The sequence below is a fragment of the Corylus avellana genome, chromosome 1, assembly GCF_965113065.1.
Source record: "Corylus avellana chromosome 1, dhCorAvel1.hap1.2, whole genome shotgun sequence".
NCBI classification, from domain to species: domain Eukaryota; kingdom Viridiplantae; phylum Streptophyta; class Magnoliopsida; order Fagales; family Betulaceae; genus Corylus; species Corylus avellana.
In genome coordinates, this window is record NC_142490.1 from 14,611,794 (window position 1) to 14,631,893 (window position 20,100).

Below are 20,100 nucleotides of genomic sequence, written 5' to 3' on the forward strand. Positions count from 1 at the left end.
CTTTTAAAAGAGAGTTTGAGCCCACACGTGAGAGAGAGTGTTAAAGTAATGATTAAATGATTAAATTTACCTCTACTTATAAGCTTAAGCTTTTGAGATAACTGATAATTTAACATGAATACTTTTTGTTTTTATTTTTATTATTTGGGGTATATTGTAGATTGTTGGTAGTTTAAGGACAATGATGTCATCTTCAATTCAAAACATTATAAATTTTGAGTGTTAGATTATGAAAATATATGTACCATAAAATGAGGGGAATAAAGGTAATTTTTTTTCTTTTTATTGTAAACATATGTTGTCGACACAACATACACGTGGCAGAATAGGCTGCTGAGACCACCTGCCTCATGTGGTCTCACATCCACCTGATTCCTTTGCCGGATTCCTCGTTAGGTATAGTGCTAAAGTCAAAGAAGTATTCTCGTAACTTGGTAGTGAAATCGATTGTAGCATTTCGGTAAATGAAATTTTGTTTTTAGTCTGTTGCGCGATGCGCACGGCATATATATATATATATATGGTGAAGATAAATAGCACGCCCACGTGCTAAATTTTTTTTTATTAAAATATTAAAAAAAAAAATGTGTTGCCTTGACGTTTAGAGCACGCGCGTGCTCTGAATCACAGCTCATATATATATATATATATACACACGTAAAAAAACGGTGTGTTTTGATTAGGATTAACATGTGGTTATCAAATTTTGATGGTAAAAATTTTGGATTTGAATCCAATGAAATTTTTAGGAAAATTTTAGTTTCTAAAATTTCAAATTTAGGCCGTTTATTTTTTATTTAAGGGTTATTGTTCTACCACGTGTCTCACTACTAATAAAAGAATAAAATAATGTCTCACTACTAATAAAATAATAAATATTAGTTTATTAGTAGTGGAACACATGACAGAACATTGACCATTGGGTGACGGCCTAGATCTGAAATTTCAGAAACTAGAATTCTCTAAGAATTTCAGTAGCTTATGATCCAAGAATTTTATTGGCATTTTGACGGTATATATATTGACGTGAAAAAATGGTGCGTTTTAATTGGGACTAACAGGGGTTATCAAATTTTGATAGTATGAATTTTATTAGCATTTCGATTGACTTAAGTAATAAATATTGAAGAAAAAAAAAACTTAAAAATAATTTTTTAATTTTGTAGAGTTAACTCAAAAATTTATAATATATTTACCCAAAATTTTAATAAATTGACAAACTTAGCAATCGACTCCCACTTTGAAAGCCAGATTAAAAAAAGGTTCAACTTGTATTTTTTCAAGAAAAATAAAATAAAAAATAATATGTACAAGTCGTACCTATTGGAATCCCATTTAAAACGTTGCTGACCGTCCATTAGATGCGGAATAAAACTCAAATGATGCCGGCCTTATCATATGTAGGGCATTTGATTTGAAGTACCACGAATGACGATGAGTTGGCGACACACGCAACAATTTTGCTTTTCGGTCCCACTCCAGGTCAGCTTCCATCCTGACCGTCCACGCCAGCTTATTGATTATTCACTAAATAGTGGGCCATAAAGGGATCCAGCAAAATAGTGGGCGAATATTTCAATGTCTGAATCTAAAACTAAACTCAGCTGAGTCCTACACACTGCCTGTCTCTCTCTCTCTCTCTCTCTCTCTCCTCTTATCTCCAACTCCCAAAAAGCCTCTCTCTCTCTCTCTCTCTCTCTCTCTCTCCATATCCAAGAAAAATGGCCTCATCTCCTCCCTCCTCTTCCTCAGCCAAACCCTACCAAAACCCATCTCCACAGTGAGAGAAAGATCACATTTTTTGTATATATTTCTCTCTAAAACACTCTGTTTTTTCCTTTATATTGTGTGAGGCAGAGTATAGTGGTGTCTGAAATGGCTTCTACGCCGCCGCAGTGTTCAATCACGGCCACCAAGCCGTACCAAAACCACCAGTACCCACAAAACCAGCACCACCATCCCTTGAAAAACCACCGCCAGAGCAACCACCAGAACCGCCGCTATTGGGCCAACACCACCACCACATCCTCCACCAACGTTTCCATCGCAAAGCCTCTACCTTTACCTTTACCTTTGCCTCTGCCTTTGCCTTTGCCTTCACACTCCTCTCGCAATGCACCAAAATCCCGTGCTACCACCACCACCACCAACCCCCAGAACCCTAGCTTCTCTTCTCTCTGCGCCGCCCAGAAATCCGAGCTCTCTGCTGACTTCTCGGGCCGCCGATCCACCCGCTTCGTCTCCAAGATGCACCTGGGCCGGGCCAAATCCTCCTCCATGGGCTCCCGCCACACCTCAATGGCCGAGGAGGCTCTCACACACTTGCTCCAACTAGGTAAGAGGGATGATAATGGCCTTGACTTTGTGTTGCTTAATTTTGAGTCCAAGCTTTGTGGTTCCGATGATTACAATTTCTTGCTTAGAGAGCTAGGCAATAGAGGGGACTGTTGGAAAGCCATTCGGTGTTTCGAATTTGCTGTGAGAAGAGAGAGGAAAAAGAATGAGCAAGGGAAACTAGCGAGTGCTATGATTAGCATTCTTGGTAGGCTAGGAAAAGTTGAGCTTGCCAGGGGGGTTTTTGAGACAGCTAGGAATGAGGGGTATGGGAACACGGTTTACGCCTATTCGGCTATGATTAGTGCTTATGGGCGAAGTGGGTATTGCGATGAGGCTATTGAGGTTTTCGATTCGATGAAAAACTTGGGGTTATGGCCGAATTTGGTTACTTATAATGCAGTGATCGATGCGTGTGGAAAAGGAGGCGTGGAGTTTAAGAGGGTTGTGGAGATTTTTGATGAGATGTTGAGAAATGGGGTGCAACCTGATCGAATTACCTATAATTCGCTTCTTGCGGTTTGTAGTAGAGGGGGGTTGTGGGAGGCAGCCCGGAATTTGGTTAGTGAGATGGTGGACAGAGGGATTGATCAGGATATTTTTACTTATAATACACTTTTGGATGCGATTTGTAAAGGAGGGCAGATGGATTTTGCATATGAGATTATGTCGGGGATGCCTGGGAAGAATATTTTGCCTAATGTGGTGACTTATAGTACTATGGTTGATGGGTATGCTAAGTCTGGTAGATTGGAAGAGGCGCTGGGTTTATTTAATGAAATGAAGTTTTTAGCTATTAGGTTGGATAGAGTTTCGTATAATACTTTGCTTTCGATTTATGCGAAGCTTGGTAGGTTTGAGGAGGCTTTGAATGTTTGCAAGGAGATGGAGAGTTGTGGGATAAAGAAGGATACTGTAACTTATAATGCTCTTCTGGGTGGGTATGGGAAGCAAGGGAAGTATGATGATGTCAGAAAAAAGTTTGAAGAGATGAAAGCGGGAAATGTTTCTCCTAATTTGTTAACTTATTCGACATTGATTGATGTGTTCTCAAAAGGTGGTTTGTACAAGGAGGCAATGGAGGTATTTGGAGAGTTTAAGCAGGCAGGATTGAAAGCTGACGTGGTTCTTTATAGTGCACTTATTGATGCTCTGTGCAAAAATGGGTTGGTGGAGTCTGCTGTTTCATTGCTTGATGAGATGACCAAGGAGGGGATTAGGCCTAATGTTGTCACTTATAATTCCATTATTGATGCTTTTGGTCGGTCTTCAGCCACAGAAAGTCTAGTTGATACTGCTGCTGGGGCAGGCGAGCGACATACTGAATCTGCATCTCCAATGGTCTTTGAGGATGTCAATGATACGGAGGTGGGAGATCGAGAGGATAATCAAATCATGAAGATGTTTGGGCAACTAGCTGCTGAGAAAGCAGGTCACATAAAGAAAGATAAGAGGGTCAAGCAAGAGATCTTGTGCATATTGGGAGTCTTTCAGAAGATGCACCAGCTAGAAATAAAGCCAAATGTTGTCACCTTTTCGGCCATATTAAATGCTTGCAGGTACATATTTTTTATTAGATGCTACACGTCTTTTACCATATTGAGGGCCTTGTTGCATGAAGATTGTCAAAGTCACAAATGGATGCTGTCATGATTACCTATCTAGAGTTTTGGTTGTTTTTTTCCAAACCTTTTGATACTTATGTTTTACTCCAAAAGTTGTTATAATATCCATATATACAAAATATATATTCATCCCCACTGTATTGTATTCTAATTTTTAGATAATTGTCTTCTCGTATTCTAATTTCTCAAATATTAGTGTATTTCTGTATCGAAAAGGTACTGTGTTTGTATACCATATCAATATTGGTGCGTCCTAGCGACAGAGTGGGAGTTATGCTTTTCTGTGCTTGGAGTTTTTTGATGCTGGATCATCCTAGGCATGTTATATGAATGCTGTAAGCGGGTCTTGAGACATTACACTGGTTTTAGACTTCAGTATATTGCAGTTTCCGACTTGGGGAAATTACGCCTAATGCAGCAACATGACTTACTGTACATCTGATTGTGATAGTATTAAAAAGTAAAAGTAGTTATGGAGCAAATAAATGGATGAGCCTTGGGGCATCGGGGTGTATGATTTGGATAAATTTTCATTGTTCAACAAAAAACTAAGGGCTTGTTTGGCAACACTCTTTAGAGTAATATTTTTCTTTTTAGCAAAAAAGCAAAAGCATTAACAAACAATTCAAATCACAAAACTCTCAACTAATTTCACCTTTAGGTTAACCAAAAAGAAGAAGGCACCATTTAAAAAGTTTGTCAAACGGACCCAAAGATGGTCAGGTATCTATATCCAAATAGTGTTACTAATAGAAAAGTATAAAGTTCGAATTGGAAAGTCTTGTCTGCTAGCTGAAAAAAAAAAAAATCTGGAACACATTTCTAGAAGTACTTTTTGACTTGCGTTGTTTGCTCATTTGCTACTTGTTGGTATGGACTCTAGCGTAGAAGCTAAACATGTGGATGAAGCTGCATAAATGTGCCTTCATTTTAAGAAGGGGAACAGTTACACTGCTCCTTCCTTCTATGGGATGCTATTGAGATTTATCTACCCCTCAATACTATCAATGTCCTTGAGAGGTTGGTAATTTGAGTATATATGGTTTAAAGGATAGGGGTGTCTGTTTGCTCTGTTTTTTATATTTGTTAATTTCAACTGTCTTTCGCTGAATATATACAGTCAATCTCATGTATGCAATTTCATCCCTGGATGCAGCCGGTGTAATTCATTTGACGATGCCTCAATGTTATTGGAGGAACTGCGGTTGTTTGATGATCAGGTTTATGGTGTGGCCCATGGACTTCTTATGGGTTATAGGGAAAACGTTTGGATTCAAGCTCAGTCTCTGTTTGATGAAGTCAAGCTGATGGACTCGTCAACTGCATCTGCCTTTTATAATGCTCTGACTGATATGCTTTGGCACTTCGGTCAGGTAAGTTTTAGTCATTGCTACTCTCTCTCTCTCTATCTCTCCCTCTGCTTTCCCGTCATTGCTGTTAGTTTTCATATGCACATGTTTGCTTGGTTGGATAACGCGTGTGCAAGATTGTTCATGCATACAACGTATAAAACTTGCATAGTCCTAACTTCCCAATGTTATTGAATTTTGTATAATTAGAAAAAAGGGGCCCAACTGGTTGTGCTTGAAGGGAAGCGCCGGAATGTATGGGAGAGTGTTTGGTCTGATTCTTGCTTAGATTTGCATCTTATGTCTTCGGGAGCAGCACGGGCAATGGTTCATGCGTGGCTGCTCAATATACGTGCTGTCGTGTATGAAGGCCGGGAATTGCCAAAGCTATTAAGGTATGGGATTTATATTTGTGGTTATTTATTGCTGTTGTGTACTCTGTTATATAATTAGAGAGTTAAATTGTATGTTTGTTTTTGACAGCATTTTGACTGGGTGGGGCAAACACAGCAAAGTAGTTGGCGATGGCACGTTGAGACGGGCCATTGAGGCACTCCTCATTGGCATGGATGCACCCTTTCGGGTTGCGAAGTGTAATATAGGTAGGTTTATATCGACAGGATCTGTGGTGGCTGCGTGGTTAAAAGAATCCGGCACCTTGAAGGTCCTTGTTCTTCAAGATGACAAAATTCATCCCGGAGGTGCTAAGTTAGATCAAATTGCCAATTTGCAAGCTCTCCCCTTGTAGTCATGTTTTTTCTTCTATGCACCAAAACATGTGTATATATTGTAATTTGTACAAGTTATCAGAAGAGACAAAAAAAAGGAACTACCCAAATTCTCATCTCTCCGTCTCTCATTCTCCTGTTGCTTTATAATTATATTGGCACTATACAATACTTTTTGGAATAGAGGCAGGGGTTTGATATTAGGCCTTACCACATGTAGGTCAAAGGCATTTAACCCATTTTTTTTTTAAAACAATGGCGGATGTAGGTGGGCTAACTGGACACTTATATATTAGGCACGTGAAATGCAAGTATGCTAAACCCTAGGCGGTAGGGTTCCTTTCTCTTCCCCTCTCTTCTTTCCTCAGTTGCTTAAAGCAAAAATCTACCGTCTAAACTCTTTACCGGCTTGTCACGTTCTGCACACTGTCATACCACTGGGTCTGATAGGGTTTTTAGATTTATTTTTTTCGTAATCAGATATGGCTTTTTCTATTGTTCTGTCCATCCATGTTATTGTTCATTGTGCTCGCCAACCACCCCTTCTTCTAGCCGTCGGCCTTAGTGACCAGAGACGCGATTCGTCGGTTTATGCTGCAGATTTATATACTGATTGTGATGATGACATTTCTAAGGTATTGTTTTGCAATAGCCTTAGAGGCTATTGCGTATGTTATAGATGGTGTTGAGGCCGTAGAGTTTTCAACTAACTTGTATCTTTGGCATTATATGATGGAGCATTTTGTTTAAGAATAATTTTATATCAATGAAGACAACATGTTTGTTCAAAAAAAAAAAAGCGACTATGCTAAATAGCATTTTTGTTTTTATTTGAAATATTGAGACACATATCAGACATCTTTATATACATAAAAAAAAAAAAAAAAAAAAAAAAACTAGATAAAATACAGATTTGTTCAATAAATAGAAAAAAAAGCAATGAGAAATACTTCTAATTAATTATCACCCCATACATAGATTGGAGTTAACAAAAGCAATGGTTTCATTTGAAGGCAATTGGTAGCTTTTCAATCCATCCTTCTTTGTCGATAAATGAAGTATTCAGAAATTGGGCGAGACTGGCTGCACTCAATTTCTTTACCCAAGGAACACGCTTGGAAGTGTCTGCCCCTGCTCCCACGTTGTTGGCCTCCACATACGTTATATTTGCTCTACAATGTTGCACATGGTAAATGTTTTTTCTTATGAGAAAATTCTTTTAAATTAATCGATATTTGTTCTTAGAACATGTAATTCTTAAATATATTTTAAATAAAATTAACGGAGCATGTGATATCTGTCCTTGTGATTCTCATGTGCATTTTACGTGCTCTAAGAATAAATAAATCCAGCAAGATCAAAAGACTTACTCATGGCCAACGTTGTTCCAAGCCCACCAGCCTTCTGGTTCTACAACATCCGATAACCATGAATTAGTAAAAATTACTCTTGAAAATGTGTTCCAGGCTCTCCCAAGATAGGCTTTACCCAACCCAATTACTGCACATCTATTAAACACAAAGCCACTCGGATCATCAGCTGATGCCCTTCCATGTGCTGTTATGTAGCCGTATGAGCGGTTTAGACCATAGTCTCCAATTGAATATTTTATTATACTTTTCTACACAAACCAACAAACAAAAAACCAAACACATGGAATTAACCTATGAAATCACGAGGCCAAATGTACTCATAACATGGAATCCATGACATTATAATAAACATGATGATAAGATATATTATTATGAAAAATTTAAAAAATCACCTCATATATCGACTGGCCATTGCCAAATATGAAATCTACACCACCTTGAATGTGGCATTTGTGGAAGTAATGGCGACCATGATCGTCCCACAAGGTATCTTGGACCCCCATGAAGGCGCAGTGGTAAAAGACGGATTTGTCCCCAAGTATTCTCGCTGCCACGGCTTGTGTAAGATTGTCTTTGTTTACATCCATTACATCCATTGGACGGTTATAGGTGTTCTGTTAATTAAAAGGTTAATAACTTAATACCATTGGTTACGAAATATAATACTCCTGACATAAGCAGTGAAAATTATTATTAAATTCAAAATTTAATAGTGATTCATTCAAAATTCAATGATGAGTTTTAATGTCATGTCATTGGGATACAAGTCTCGCTCTACAAAACGCAAGATTCCAACCAAGCCCTTACGGGAGTAGATAGAAGGGTCAAAGAGCGTGCACTTGAAAATGTGAGAGTATGGAATTATGGTATTTTTGTCCCCTGAAAAAGTAAAACGACAAAAATACCCTTATAATATAACTAACTGGATACTCTCTGACCGGTCTAAATGAATTGGAGAGGATCCTGTTTCGACAGTATGAGTGTGTAACTACTAATTAATGTTAGTTGTGCTTTGGGTCGCCTAATACAGTTAGATTTTAAAGTGTCTATTTGGTTTAGTGAATTCAAAGTATGAAAGTTAATATATATATAAACGCATTTAAGGTTTTGGTAACATTAAAATAAAAGTATTGTTTAAGGTTTTCAAAATCGTGATTTAACCTTTAAAATCATACCTACTACACAAAACCGTAAATTTTTCTACGTTTTCAAACCTCTTCCCAAACAAAAACACTATCATTACCTTGAATGTAATCCCTTTCACTATAATGTTATCAGCAATCGAAGTGAAAGTAGGGCTAGCGGCTGTATCCTCATGGTCATCCCACTCAATACTTGTAGATTTTCTGCCAAATCCTTCAAGAAAAACGCACGTTTTTTCCTGTGGGATTATGACTTTTTCACTGTACCAAAGAAGAATAATCCATAATTAAATAAAACATTAATAATTAAGGTCTAAAATAGCTGAATAAATATAAATATATGAAAAAGAAATTCAATTCATTACCGATAAATGCCAGGAGAAATTCGAATATGGATCCACTGAGAATTCCAGGGAGGAATAGAATCAATGGCACTTTGAATTGTCTTGAAGTTTCCTCTCCCTGACTTACTGATATAGATGGAGCCTGCAACCTTGTTGTTGCCATAAGTTACTTCACAATCAAAAGCTCTGCAAATGGTGAAGTAAAGTAATAACATGGAAATGCATGAAAAGGAATGGAGATGCTGCATTTTCTGCATGAAAATGTTTGATATATTATTATATGCTTTGGATGAAAGAATTAATGGTTAATTTGATACAAACTTCTCAAAGATAGTGAGTTATATATAAAATTTTGAACTCGACAAACACAGTTGGTGCCATAATTAGAGTTATAATAAATATTAATCTCTTATCCAAGAGCTTATGATATTTTTCCTTCTTTAGTTTAATTACTCAATTTGTTATGGAATAATAAGAAGAAGAAACGAAATACCTTTTTCAGAATTCTTACACACTACTCCAACGATTTTATTTTATTTTATTTTTTCTGACCCAAAATAGAAACAAAAACAAGCGGTTCGCTTACTTTGGACAAAGTTTTCCTTCCAACTAAATTGGAGTAATTGATATTTTTCATTATAACATTTTATTTTTACATGCATTAAAAATGTATTCTTAATAGACTGATTGGAAGAAATTTTCTCTGATTCAGTTTGGAAGAAAACTTTATTCACTCTCAACTTGTTATCCAAGTGAAGTTCACTGAATTTTGATTGCCATAAACCATAGTATATATTTCCAACTTACTTAGAGTTACCAATTCTGTTAATTTTGTGAAAAAATTGTATCTAATGATGTTCAAGCTGGGCTTTGGCCTTTAATGAGAACCAATTCAAAAAAAAAAAAAAAAATTCAAAAAAAAATTCTGTTAATTTTGATCTAATGGTAATTTAAAAGTTACCTATGGGTGTGAAAAAATTATGTAAAAAAATGGGTAGTAAGTGTAGCATTATTCCTTTTTTATTGTATCTTTTTTTTTTTTTTTTTTTTTTTTCCTTAAAGTACAAAAAGCATATACGGAAAAATAAACTCAAATGCAGAGTTTTTTTTTTTTTTTTCAAATGTAATTACATTCATTCATTTATGGATTTGATTGCATTATATGGAGTACATCTCCACTTTTTTAAATGAGAAGTATTAATTCTAGGAAAAAATGAAAAATTAGTCATAGTAGTTTACCTGATTTATAATTAACTTCACGTGATATCAAGATGAATTCCGAAAAAAAGTGACACTCCATAGCATCACTCGCTTAGATTAAAGTACAATATGCAAAAGACCCAATAATGCCTAAAAAGGTGAAACTGTAAAATATAGGCAGCCCGGGGGTGAAAAATTAATGTTGTCAATGCCGGAGCTTACTATACAAAATTTTATATATATATATATTTGAGAAGAATAGAGCGATTTCTATAGAATAAAAAATCAAATTAAACACATCGCTCTACAGAAATAATATCTTAAATACAATGAAGAACTTCCTCAATAAGACCTTGTTCTACGGTAAGACAAAGTGCTTCTGTTTATAAATTACATATTCTTGTCATGTCTTCATATTTGAAATTAGTTTCCAAGATAAGTGTTAAGAAGCTTCATCATCAATGTTAGGCATTTGTATCGCTCACTAACATTAGGTGTCAGGAAATCTAATGGCCAACAATCTCGGCGAGTGTTAAAGAACATGATACGATCAGATACGATCAAATCTTGAAGTGATATCCAATGGAAAAAATAAATATTAACAATTGCCTTATCTTGATCGAATAAGCATCTCTTATTCTAAAATTACTTGAATTTAGGTCATTTTTTCATTGAATTGCTTGCAAAATACTACATACTAAAAATAGAGAAATGATATAATTTATTTATTTTTTAATTATCTCTATAGTAAATGGATAAATTCACCATTGAATTTATGTGAGGTTGACCATGAGTCCACAAATCTAATTGTTGATTTATTGAATTTATAAGATGAGATGAAAAAAATATTTACATTAATCATTTCTCTTAAAAATATGCATGTTACCAACGAGAATTTAGTATATCTTCATCAAGTTCTTGTACATTATGTTGTAGAAATGTTTGAGCCGAAAGAGTAATTTTAGAAGTCCCCCTTGCGTTACTCAAAAAATGAGGTGGCTTTTAAAATCATAATCTGATCAAAATCTAATAATGATCAATCACAAGTCTAATAGTGATTTTAAGAGTCATATCATTCTTGGAGGAACTTGTAGCATTACCTGAGCAGAAAACTATCTTTTGGTTTTCTAAAGAAATGTCTCTTTAAAAGTGAAGAAGTCTTTTGGGAGTAAATTTTTTTGGTTGCCTCAGTAACATGCCACTCCTTTTTAATATGAAAAATGATAGAATTCATTATTTTTCAACCATCTGCATAGTGAATGGATGAATCTATCATTGAATTTGTGTAGAGTTCACAAATCTAATGGTTAATATATTGAATTTGTAGGATGAGATCGGAAAAATATTAACGTTAATCATTTCTCTATAATCTAATAACCTTGTATTTCAAAGAATAAAAAAAAGTTCACTAATGGTCCAAGGCAAAAGTCAAAAGGATTTACCATTTCATTATTTTATAATTTTAATTAAAGGATTAGATTTATTAACATTTGAAATAATATTAATTTTTCATAATATTACAATAGAAGTGCCATTTCTCCTTATACGTGTTTTTATTAAACGTATATCTACATAAAATTCATAGCTATCTTACTTATACCTTTCCTTGTTCAAGAGCAAAGCAAATTTATAATTTCCTTTTTATTTCAAAGTATAATTAATTATCATCTCATACATATAGATTGGAGTTAACAAAAGCAATGGCTTCATTATTCATAAAAACAACAACAACAATAACAATAATAATAAGCAATGGCTTCACTAGTTGGCAATAGGAAGCCTTTCAATCCATCCGTCTTTGTCGATAAATGAAATATTCAAAAGTTGGCCGACCGTGGCATCACTCACTTTCTTTAGCCAAGGAACCCGCTTGGAAGTGTCTGCCCCTGGCCCCGTGTTGTTGGCCTCCGCAAACGTGATATTTTCTCTACATGTGCACATGGTAAATTTCAAAGGTATATATTAGTTCGGATTATTAGCAATCTAAATAATAAAATATAAGAGCATTTTTATGAAATTCATCTATCTGAGCAGAGAGACGGGTTGTTCGAGACCTAATCAAGTAGATGAACCCCACAAGAACTTTATCACATTTCTTGTCTGAATTATTAACATTCCAAACAACAAAATTGCTCAAAATCTCTATAGTATATATGTCACTTATATAACATATGAGAATAATTTCAATCGGGTCGTGGTGTAAAGTGGGTGTTTTGCACCCTTAAATAGGAAGCATACATTTTAATTTGAAACACCCAAAAAAAATATAACCGTTCACACTAAATAATTTTCATTCTCTTGACAAAATATATCATAAACAAAATACTCATTGATAAAACCATTAGAGCCACTATTTTAGTTGGTTTTGGAGACTTCAATATTATTGTCGAGGGTTCGGAGGTGACTAGGGGGTTCCGTGGAAGGTGGTGTGCGTTGGGTTAAAACAAATAGAAAAGTCCATAGAATTGATTTGAATTAAAAATACATTGTTTTCATCTTCATTTTATTTGGTGCTTTTACTTGATGTACGTGTCAAATTTATATTGAATGATGTAAAATGGGGCTTTACACCACATCCTAATAAAATGGACTCGATCTCTTTCTTGCAAATTGAACTTCAATCTAATCTATTTAGTTGACATTTTTCTTTAGAGTATGTGATTCTCACATGCATTTTACGTGCTCTCTTAATCTACGTCATTTTAATAGATTTGATGGGCAATAAATAAATCCAACAAGACTGAAAGACTTACTCATGACCAACGTGGTTCCAAGCCCACCAGCCTTCTGGTGCTACAACATCCGATAAGAATGAATCAACAAAAATTACTCTTGAAAAGGCATTCCAAGCTCTTCCAAGATAAGCTGTACCCTTCCCAATAACCCTACATCTTCTGAACACAAACCCACTAGGATCATCGGCGGATCCCCTTCCATTTGCTGTTAAGTAGCCGTAATTGTAGCTTGTAGCATAGTCTCCAAATGAATATCTTAGTACACAGTTCTACACAAAATAACAAAACCATTTAGGCTATATATATAGTCTCCGTTTGATTAAATCTGTGGTTTGAAAAAATAGTATATTAAATTACCTTTAAAATTTTGCATTTTCATTGCCTGCTATGTAAAGAATTGATTTTTTTTTTTTAACGAGTAAATACTATATATCACAGCGCTATCCCATTATCTAAGATTCAAGTTAATTTATCTAATTATTCAAATAATATATCTTAACAACAATCAAAAGATTAATAATTAGTATGAATTTATTAAAAAAAAAAAAATCAACATTTACTTAATTTATATGTGGAATGAATAAGTTAATTAGGTAACTCGTGAACAAGCTCGAACTCATTCGAAAAATAAATGAAGAGATTGAACAGATTATCTAGCAAATGAATGAAGAGAGCTTGAACAGATTATCTAGCTCAATGATAAGCTCAAGCTTAGCTCGTATTTAGAAAAAAATAATAATAATAATAATAAAATTATATGAACCAAACTTGAACATTCTTCAATGTTGAGCTCAGAATTCCATGACATTTTGTAAACAAGATCAGATATATTTATTATGAAAAATAGAATGGGAAATGCATATAAAATCTTACCTCATATATTGATTGGCCATTGCCAAATATGAAATCTACTCCACCTTGAATGTAGCAGTTTTGGAAGAAATGGCGACCATAAGCGTCCCACAAGGTATCTTGGACCCCCAAAAAGGAGCAGTTGTAAAAGACGGTTCTGTCCCCAAGTACTCCCACTGCTACGGCTTGTTTTAGACTGACTGAGTCACTGGCCATGCTTAGATCATATGGTCGGTTATACGTGTTCTGTTAAAAGGTGAACACCATGGGGTTATGCAAAATATTGCGTTTTTTTTTTTAAATGCAAAATATAGTTTCAAATATATTTATGCTGGATTTGAATTCCCATTAATATGTTGTCCGCAATTGTGAGAGATGTCTTATGAAGTTCATCTGCCTCAGTAAGTGGGTGGACTTTCTGATGCATGTTCGAACAGATAGATTTTATAGCAGCTCTCTCACATTTATTGTTCGAATTGTTAGAGATTTTTATTCATTTCTGCCAAATAAAGCCAGTTGTGCATTAGGCTTCCTAATACAGATAGATTTTGCATCCGTTTCTTTCCAAGCATCGAACAAAAATAGCTATTCTAAAATACAGTTATATAAAAGTGTGATTTCTTAAAAAACGTCAATAAGTAGTTGGTAACCTCGGTATAAAAGTATAGTTTTAGGTCTTCAAAAACGTGATTTGATCTTTAAAATTATGTATTAAGAGCGTGATTTTTTTCACATTTTTAAATGTACTCTCAAACAAGGCACTTTATGCAATTTTTTTTTTTTTTAAAAAAAAACACAAGTTTAACCTAGCTACAATGTGCAAATCTCATCATTACCTTGAATGTAATGCCTTTCACTATAATGTCTTCAGCATTCGAAGCGAAAGTAGTGCTAGAGGCTGTATCTGCATGGGCATCCCACTCAACACTTGTCAATTTGGTGCCAGCTCCTTCAAGAAAAATGCATGGTTTATCCTGTGGAATTGTGACTTTTTCCCTGCACCATAAAAAGAAAAATCAGTAAATAAAGCATCAAATAATTAAGGTCTAAAATCAGTGCCTATATATATATAAAAGAAATTAAATTCATTACTTATATATTCCTGGAGAAATTCGAATACGGGTCCACTGAGAATTGGAGGGAGGAATAGAATCAATGGCACTTTGAATTGTCTCGAACTGTCCTTCCCCTGACTTGCTAACTTCGATGGTGATTGCAATCCCTTTGTTAGCATCGTTTACTTCACACTCCGAAGCTCTGCACATGCCAGAGCAAAGCAATAACATGGAAATGCATGAAAAGAAGTGGAGATACTGCATTTTGGGCATCTAGATGTTTGATATATTATATGCTTTGGATGAAAGAATTAATGCTTAATTTGATACAAATTTCCAAGAGATGCTGACTTATATATATATATAGAGAGAGAGGCCCAACTATTTTCTTTCACAACCCAAAAACAAAAACAAAAAACAAACTGAATCGGAGGAACTGCTTTTAGAACATGTGATTCTCAGATACACTTCTAATACTTTTAATAGGATTGACACATCAAATTCATTCTTAATAAACTAACTTGAATAAATGTCAATTTAATACATTGGCTGAAAATTTTCCTCCAATCCAATGTTTTATTTTGAACCATTGGTTATATAATATTACAGTTTCTTGTTATGTCTTCATGTTTGTAATCAGGGAAGTTGTCCATATACTCTGAACCATATTCTTCATTTAGTAATTTAATTCATCATCAATGTTAGGCATTTAGGTGTCAGTAAATCTAATAACTGAGCGTTAAAAATTTGAAGAAAAAAAAAACAAAATCAGTCCATGTAATTATATTAATTTACAATAAACTTTTTATGGTATAAAAATATTATGAAAACTCCATGCATGTGCTTGAGGAATTCTGTCTTGGATTTTCAAATTGGAAACCCAATGGGTGATGAGATGATCAATTCTGCCTAATTCTATGGGCCGAATCCAGTAGGCCCAAACCCTAACCATTTTGGGTTGGGTTGGGTTGGGTTGCTTTGCCATTCTGCGTGATTGTGGCTACAAAGTACGAACAAACTCATTACTTTAATTTTTGGGTTAAATACCTTTCAAGTACATGTGGTTTGGGCCAAAATCAAATGACCATTTTGGTTTCAAAAAGTGGCACAGATAGTACCTCTAGTACACCGAAATACAAACTTGGTACTTCCATCTAGGTTTAATTCGTCCTTATTTTTAATGGAGCTCCACGTCACTACGCATAAAAATGCAACACATGTCACATGCATGTGCCACATATAGGAGATAAGTTGGCATCTCCTATGATGTGTCACTATATCTTAGACGGTACCTTGAGTTTAGACATCACGTCAAATGTCAAAATTAATAAAAAATTACAAAAGCAAAATGTAAACAAACAAATAAAAAAGTACAATATTCAACACTGGATTATACCCATTTATTCATTATCGTGAAATGGATTCAACCCTAGATTTCCTTTTCTCCCCAAATCACATGCAGTGAGAGCCTTATTTTTTCCATTATCTTCCTCAGTTGACCGCATATGTCTTAGTAATTAAATTCATGTGATAGTGCTACATTATTTGGAAATCAACTTTTGAGAAACAATTTTGGGATGTGTAGCATTCCTCTCTATGTCTTAATAGCTAGTGTTTTTACGTTATCTTCCCAACACAAATCTTTCAAAGCAGAACCGATGGTTTTTGTCGTCTTCGCAAACTGCATGAAATGTTATATGAGCATGGCAAAGATAAGGTTTGTTCGGCTCAATTTGCTATCTTTAGTTGTTCTTGTTTAATTAGTTGTTGTTGGGTATATAAAAAAGTACGCCAACTTTTGGATGTCAATAGCAGGAGTTACGACCACAGGTCCACAAGCACTGAATTTAACCTTAAATTGTCACATCAACATTGTATAATAAAAATATAATTTATTGCATTATTCTTCCTAGAGCTATTTCATTCATGGAAAATACTTATTCTCCACCTTTTTGAGGTGAGTAACTATTCTTCATTCTAGTTACCAATAATAACGACAAAATCAAATAAAGAAATAACGATTCTATTCCTTCCCACCAATCATCCCCTTTATAGTGTTTTATCTATATCCATACTCTTATCAGAAAAAGTTGAATAATTCTACAAGGAAAAGATATTGAATATACCAAATATGTAAAAAACGAAGTCATTTGAAATTGGAGTATTTTCGTAGCAGACAAGTCGACTGCAAATTAAGGTGATAAAAAGAGCAAATTAAAGTGCGGATCGAAATAGTTTCGGATTCGGATTCTCCACTTTCTTCTCTTGTCTTGGAGTAAATTAAAAAGGACATATATATATATATATATATATATATATATTCGCAGACTCTTTAATTGCTTTTATATATTCTTTTAATTGAATATATTAAATTGATATTTGTTTTTAGAGTTTGTGATTCTCACGTATATTTTTAAAAATTAAAAAGAAACAAAATAAAAGAGGTAGCTAAAGCTTTTGAGGATTGTTTCGCCCACCCCTTTATTTTCTTTTATTTTTTATATTTATATTTATATTTTATAATTTAATTTAATTTTTTTTTAAAAAAAAAAAAACTTTGAATATTCTGTTTTATCCATCACCTTCTTCCAATGTTCTAGAGAGATCCATGACCTTCACCAATCACCACCCACTAAATTTCCTTTTGTGTTATTAAATTATTAGGTAAAGTCCATTTAACCCCCTTAAACTACCACTCCAATGACAATCTAGCCCCAAACTATCAATTGCGACAATTTATCACTCAAGCTACCAAAATAATGACAATGTATTCTCAATTTTAACAAAATGACAAAACTACCCTTACTAAAATAAAAATTAAAAAAAAAATTAATTTTTTGTCTTATTGAAAATTTTATAAGGGTAATTTTGTCATTTTGCTAGCATTGAGGGGGGGTACATTGTCATTGTTTTGGTAGTTTATGGGGTAAATTATTGCAATTGATAGTTTTGGGGGTAGATTGTCATTGGGGTGGTAGTTTGAAGAGGTTAAATGGACTTTACCCTAAATTATTCGAAATTTAAATCAAAATTTATTTTCCAACTATTTGTATATACTAAAAATATGATACTTCTAGTATACATGCGGGCCATGCTTATCTTATTGTTTTCCCTTTAATTATTATACTAAGCCCACTACTTAATTTGCATCGGTTTTACATATATGTACTTTTATATATATATAATTTTAACAAAGTGAATAGTTAAAATAAACAAACATTTACTCAGCTGAAAGTGAATGTCTTAGCCCTATGGTAATTTTGGTTGGCACTTGGCAGAGTACTAGCTAAAGCAAAGTGATTTCCTACCTACCAATCCGGCAATCCCCTATTAAACATGTCAATGTGAGCCACAAATGTAGTTGAGCTTTGATAATGACAAGAACCGAAGAAAATGATATATATATATATATATATAATTGAAAATAAAAATAAAAATATTTTATAACACATTACATACCTTCACAATATAAATATATCACAAATTATTGAAGATGAATTCAATCTCAAGCTTACATATATTCAGAATGAATGGTAAAAAATAAGGTTATCTAATAAATTATTATATAGCTCTCATATGATTGAGATGATATGATAATAAAAATAAGTATTTGATTTTTTTTTACAAGCTCTTATCGATTCAAAGACAGATTTTCACTGTCATATCATTGTAATTTTATGACAATCATATGACAATTTAATAAGAATGCTAAATGATAGGAATTTTTTTTTTTTTTTTTTACAAACTCTTATAAATAGAGAGTTGATTAATAATGCACTTACTACCCTCCAAAAACCCAACTCCGCAAGAGAAATCACACGAAAGCTAGTTCTTCTAGGTTTGATTAGGACATCAAAATGGAGGACATCGACTCTAATATTACGTCAAATTATCACTTATTTTTAAAAAATTTAAACTAATAAGAAGAATTAATTTAATCATTTTATTTATTTAAAAAAGTAAGAAAGTGAGGGAATTGTCTTAATCACTTTGATGAATTTTATGGTGAGCTGCCAATATTAACTTTATTCTAACCATGCCTCTAATTTGCCAATTTAGTCTTTGTGTAGATATGAGAATAGAATAGAACATATTGGAATCCAAATTTATTCTTTTGGGCATCTTCACAAGCAATTAAAGAGAAATGACACGTGTCTCCAATTTTCTTCACCAACCTCGGTAGTTTTTTTTTTTTTTTTTTTTTTTTTTTTTTTCAATGTTGGTTTTTTTTCAATGTTGGGAAAAATAAAACACAAAGATAACAGTGTTTTCTAAAGAACCGTCGAGAATGTGTCAAATAAATGACTCAACCCATCAAACGAACTTAAACCGCCAAAAGAGACTGTAATAAAAGGCAAAATTTCATAAACGGAACAAAACCCAAAAGGGTTTGCCGCATGACCATCAGTAGTCGACTGAAGAAACCAAACAAGACCATCAGTAGTCAAAAGAAAGAGGAAAAACTCCGTCAAAAAAGTAAAAAATAAAAGGCCAACACAACAAATTAGGCAGAAAAAGAAAAACAATGAATAAAAAATTACAAAAAAATTTAGGCCTCGTTTAGTTCGCGAAATGTCTAATCCATTGGAAAAGAATTAGCTATTACTGGAAATAGAAGAGTGTGGAATAGATTAATTATTCATATTCATTTGTTTGGTTGTAACGCTAAAATAGACTAGCTAATCATATTCCTTCATTTGGTACAATGCAATATGTTGGTGAATGAAATCATATTGTGATCAAATTTCCTAAAATACCCTTATAATACAAATACAATTTATATTATTAAGGACTTTCGTTCTTTTTTTTTTTAAAAAAAAAACATAAATAGTTTACTATAATTTATTTTTCTTTTTTGTTTTTAATTATGTCAGGTATGTGGCCTTTTTTTTTCTCTTTTTTTTTTTTTTTTTTTTTTTGCAATTATGCTACAAAATTATTTATATAAAAAAAATTATAGTTGGAGAAAACAGAATCAAACTCAATCTTGAAATCAAAAAAATATATACTTGGAGAATGTACAGAGAATCAAAAGAAATAAAAAAACAGATTATATATTTGTATTTTATAAAAACCTTGCAGATTCTGTTTCTCTGTCAAAGAAAAAAAAATAAAGCAAAAACTGAGAAAAAAGAGATACGGAGAAACAGAATAAATAATAATAAAAGGGTACATAAATAATAATAATAATAAAAATATAAAAATATATATAAAAAAAAGAAACAGAGAGAAGAAAATCAGAGAGCAACGGTACAGATAATCAAAAGAAATAAAAAAACATAATTAAAAAAAAAAAAAAAAAAAACTGAGAAATGGTACAGAGAAGGGAGACCGCATAGAGAAAAAAAAAATCGTTTGCACTT

General features: G+C 33.5%; 2 protein-coding genes across 2 annotated transcripts; one reads left to right on the forward strand and one right to left on the reverse strand.

Annotated features, from left to right (window-relative positions):
- Window positions 1-1,609: 1,609 nt before the first annotated feature.
- GUN1 (s uncoupled 1) lies at window positions 1,610-6,154 on the forward strand. Its single transcript, XM_059581726.2, has 4 exons — window positions 1,610-3,893; window positions 5,116-5,332; window positions 5,519-5,703; window positions 5,792-6,154. Exons 1-4 carry the CDS (start codon window positions 1,876-1,878, stop codon window positions 6,054-6,056), a joined length of 2,685 nt encoding a protein of 894 aa, XP_059437709.2. The 5' UTR covers window positions 1,610-1,875; the 3' UTR covers window positions 6,057-6,154.
- A 1,248-nt stretch (window positions 6,155-7,402) lies between these two features.
- Window positions 7,403-15,001, reverse strand: LOC132169169 (putative pectinesterase 10). The gene is made up of 8 exons (XM_059580248.2): window positions 14,775-15,001; window positions 14,519-14,678; window positions 13,704-13,928; window positions 12,849-13,099; window positions 8,917-9,081; window positions 8,653-8,812; window positions 7,802-8,023; window positions 7,403-7,657 (listed from the first exon to the last, which is right to left on the reverse strand). The coding sequence occupies exons 1-8, from the start codon at window positions 14,999-15,001 to the stop codon at window positions 7,403-7,405; spliced, it is 1,665 nt and encodes a 554-aa protein (XP_059436231.2).
- Between the last annotated feature and the right edge of the window lie 5,099 nt (window positions 15,002-20,100).

Coding starts and splice junctions, on each gene's coding strand:
- LOC132169169 (XM_059580248.2), bottom strand. CDS start 15,001: ATGCAGTATCTCCACTTCTTTTCATGCATTTCCATGTTATTGCTTTGC. Junction 9,082..12,848: donor TGGAACCACGTTGGTCATGA/GTAAGTCTTTCA, acceptor CACCATTTGCAG/AGCTTTTGATTGTGAAGTAA. Junction 8,813..8,916: donor ATTTCTCCTGGCATTTATCG/GTAATGAATTGA, acceptor TCTTTGGTACAG/TGAAAAAGTCATAATCCCAC.
- GUN1 (XM_059581726.2), top strand. CDS start 1,876: ATGGCTTCTACGCCGCCGCAGTGTTCAATCACGGCCACCAAGCCGTAC. Junction 3,894..5,115: donor GCCATATTAAATGCTTGCAG/GTACATATTTTT, acceptor CCCTGGATGCAG/CCGGTGTAATTCATTTGACG. Junction 5,704..5,791: donor GAATTGCCAAAGCTATTAAG/GTATGGGATTTA, acceptor TGTTTTTGACAG/CATTTTGACTGGGTGGGGCA.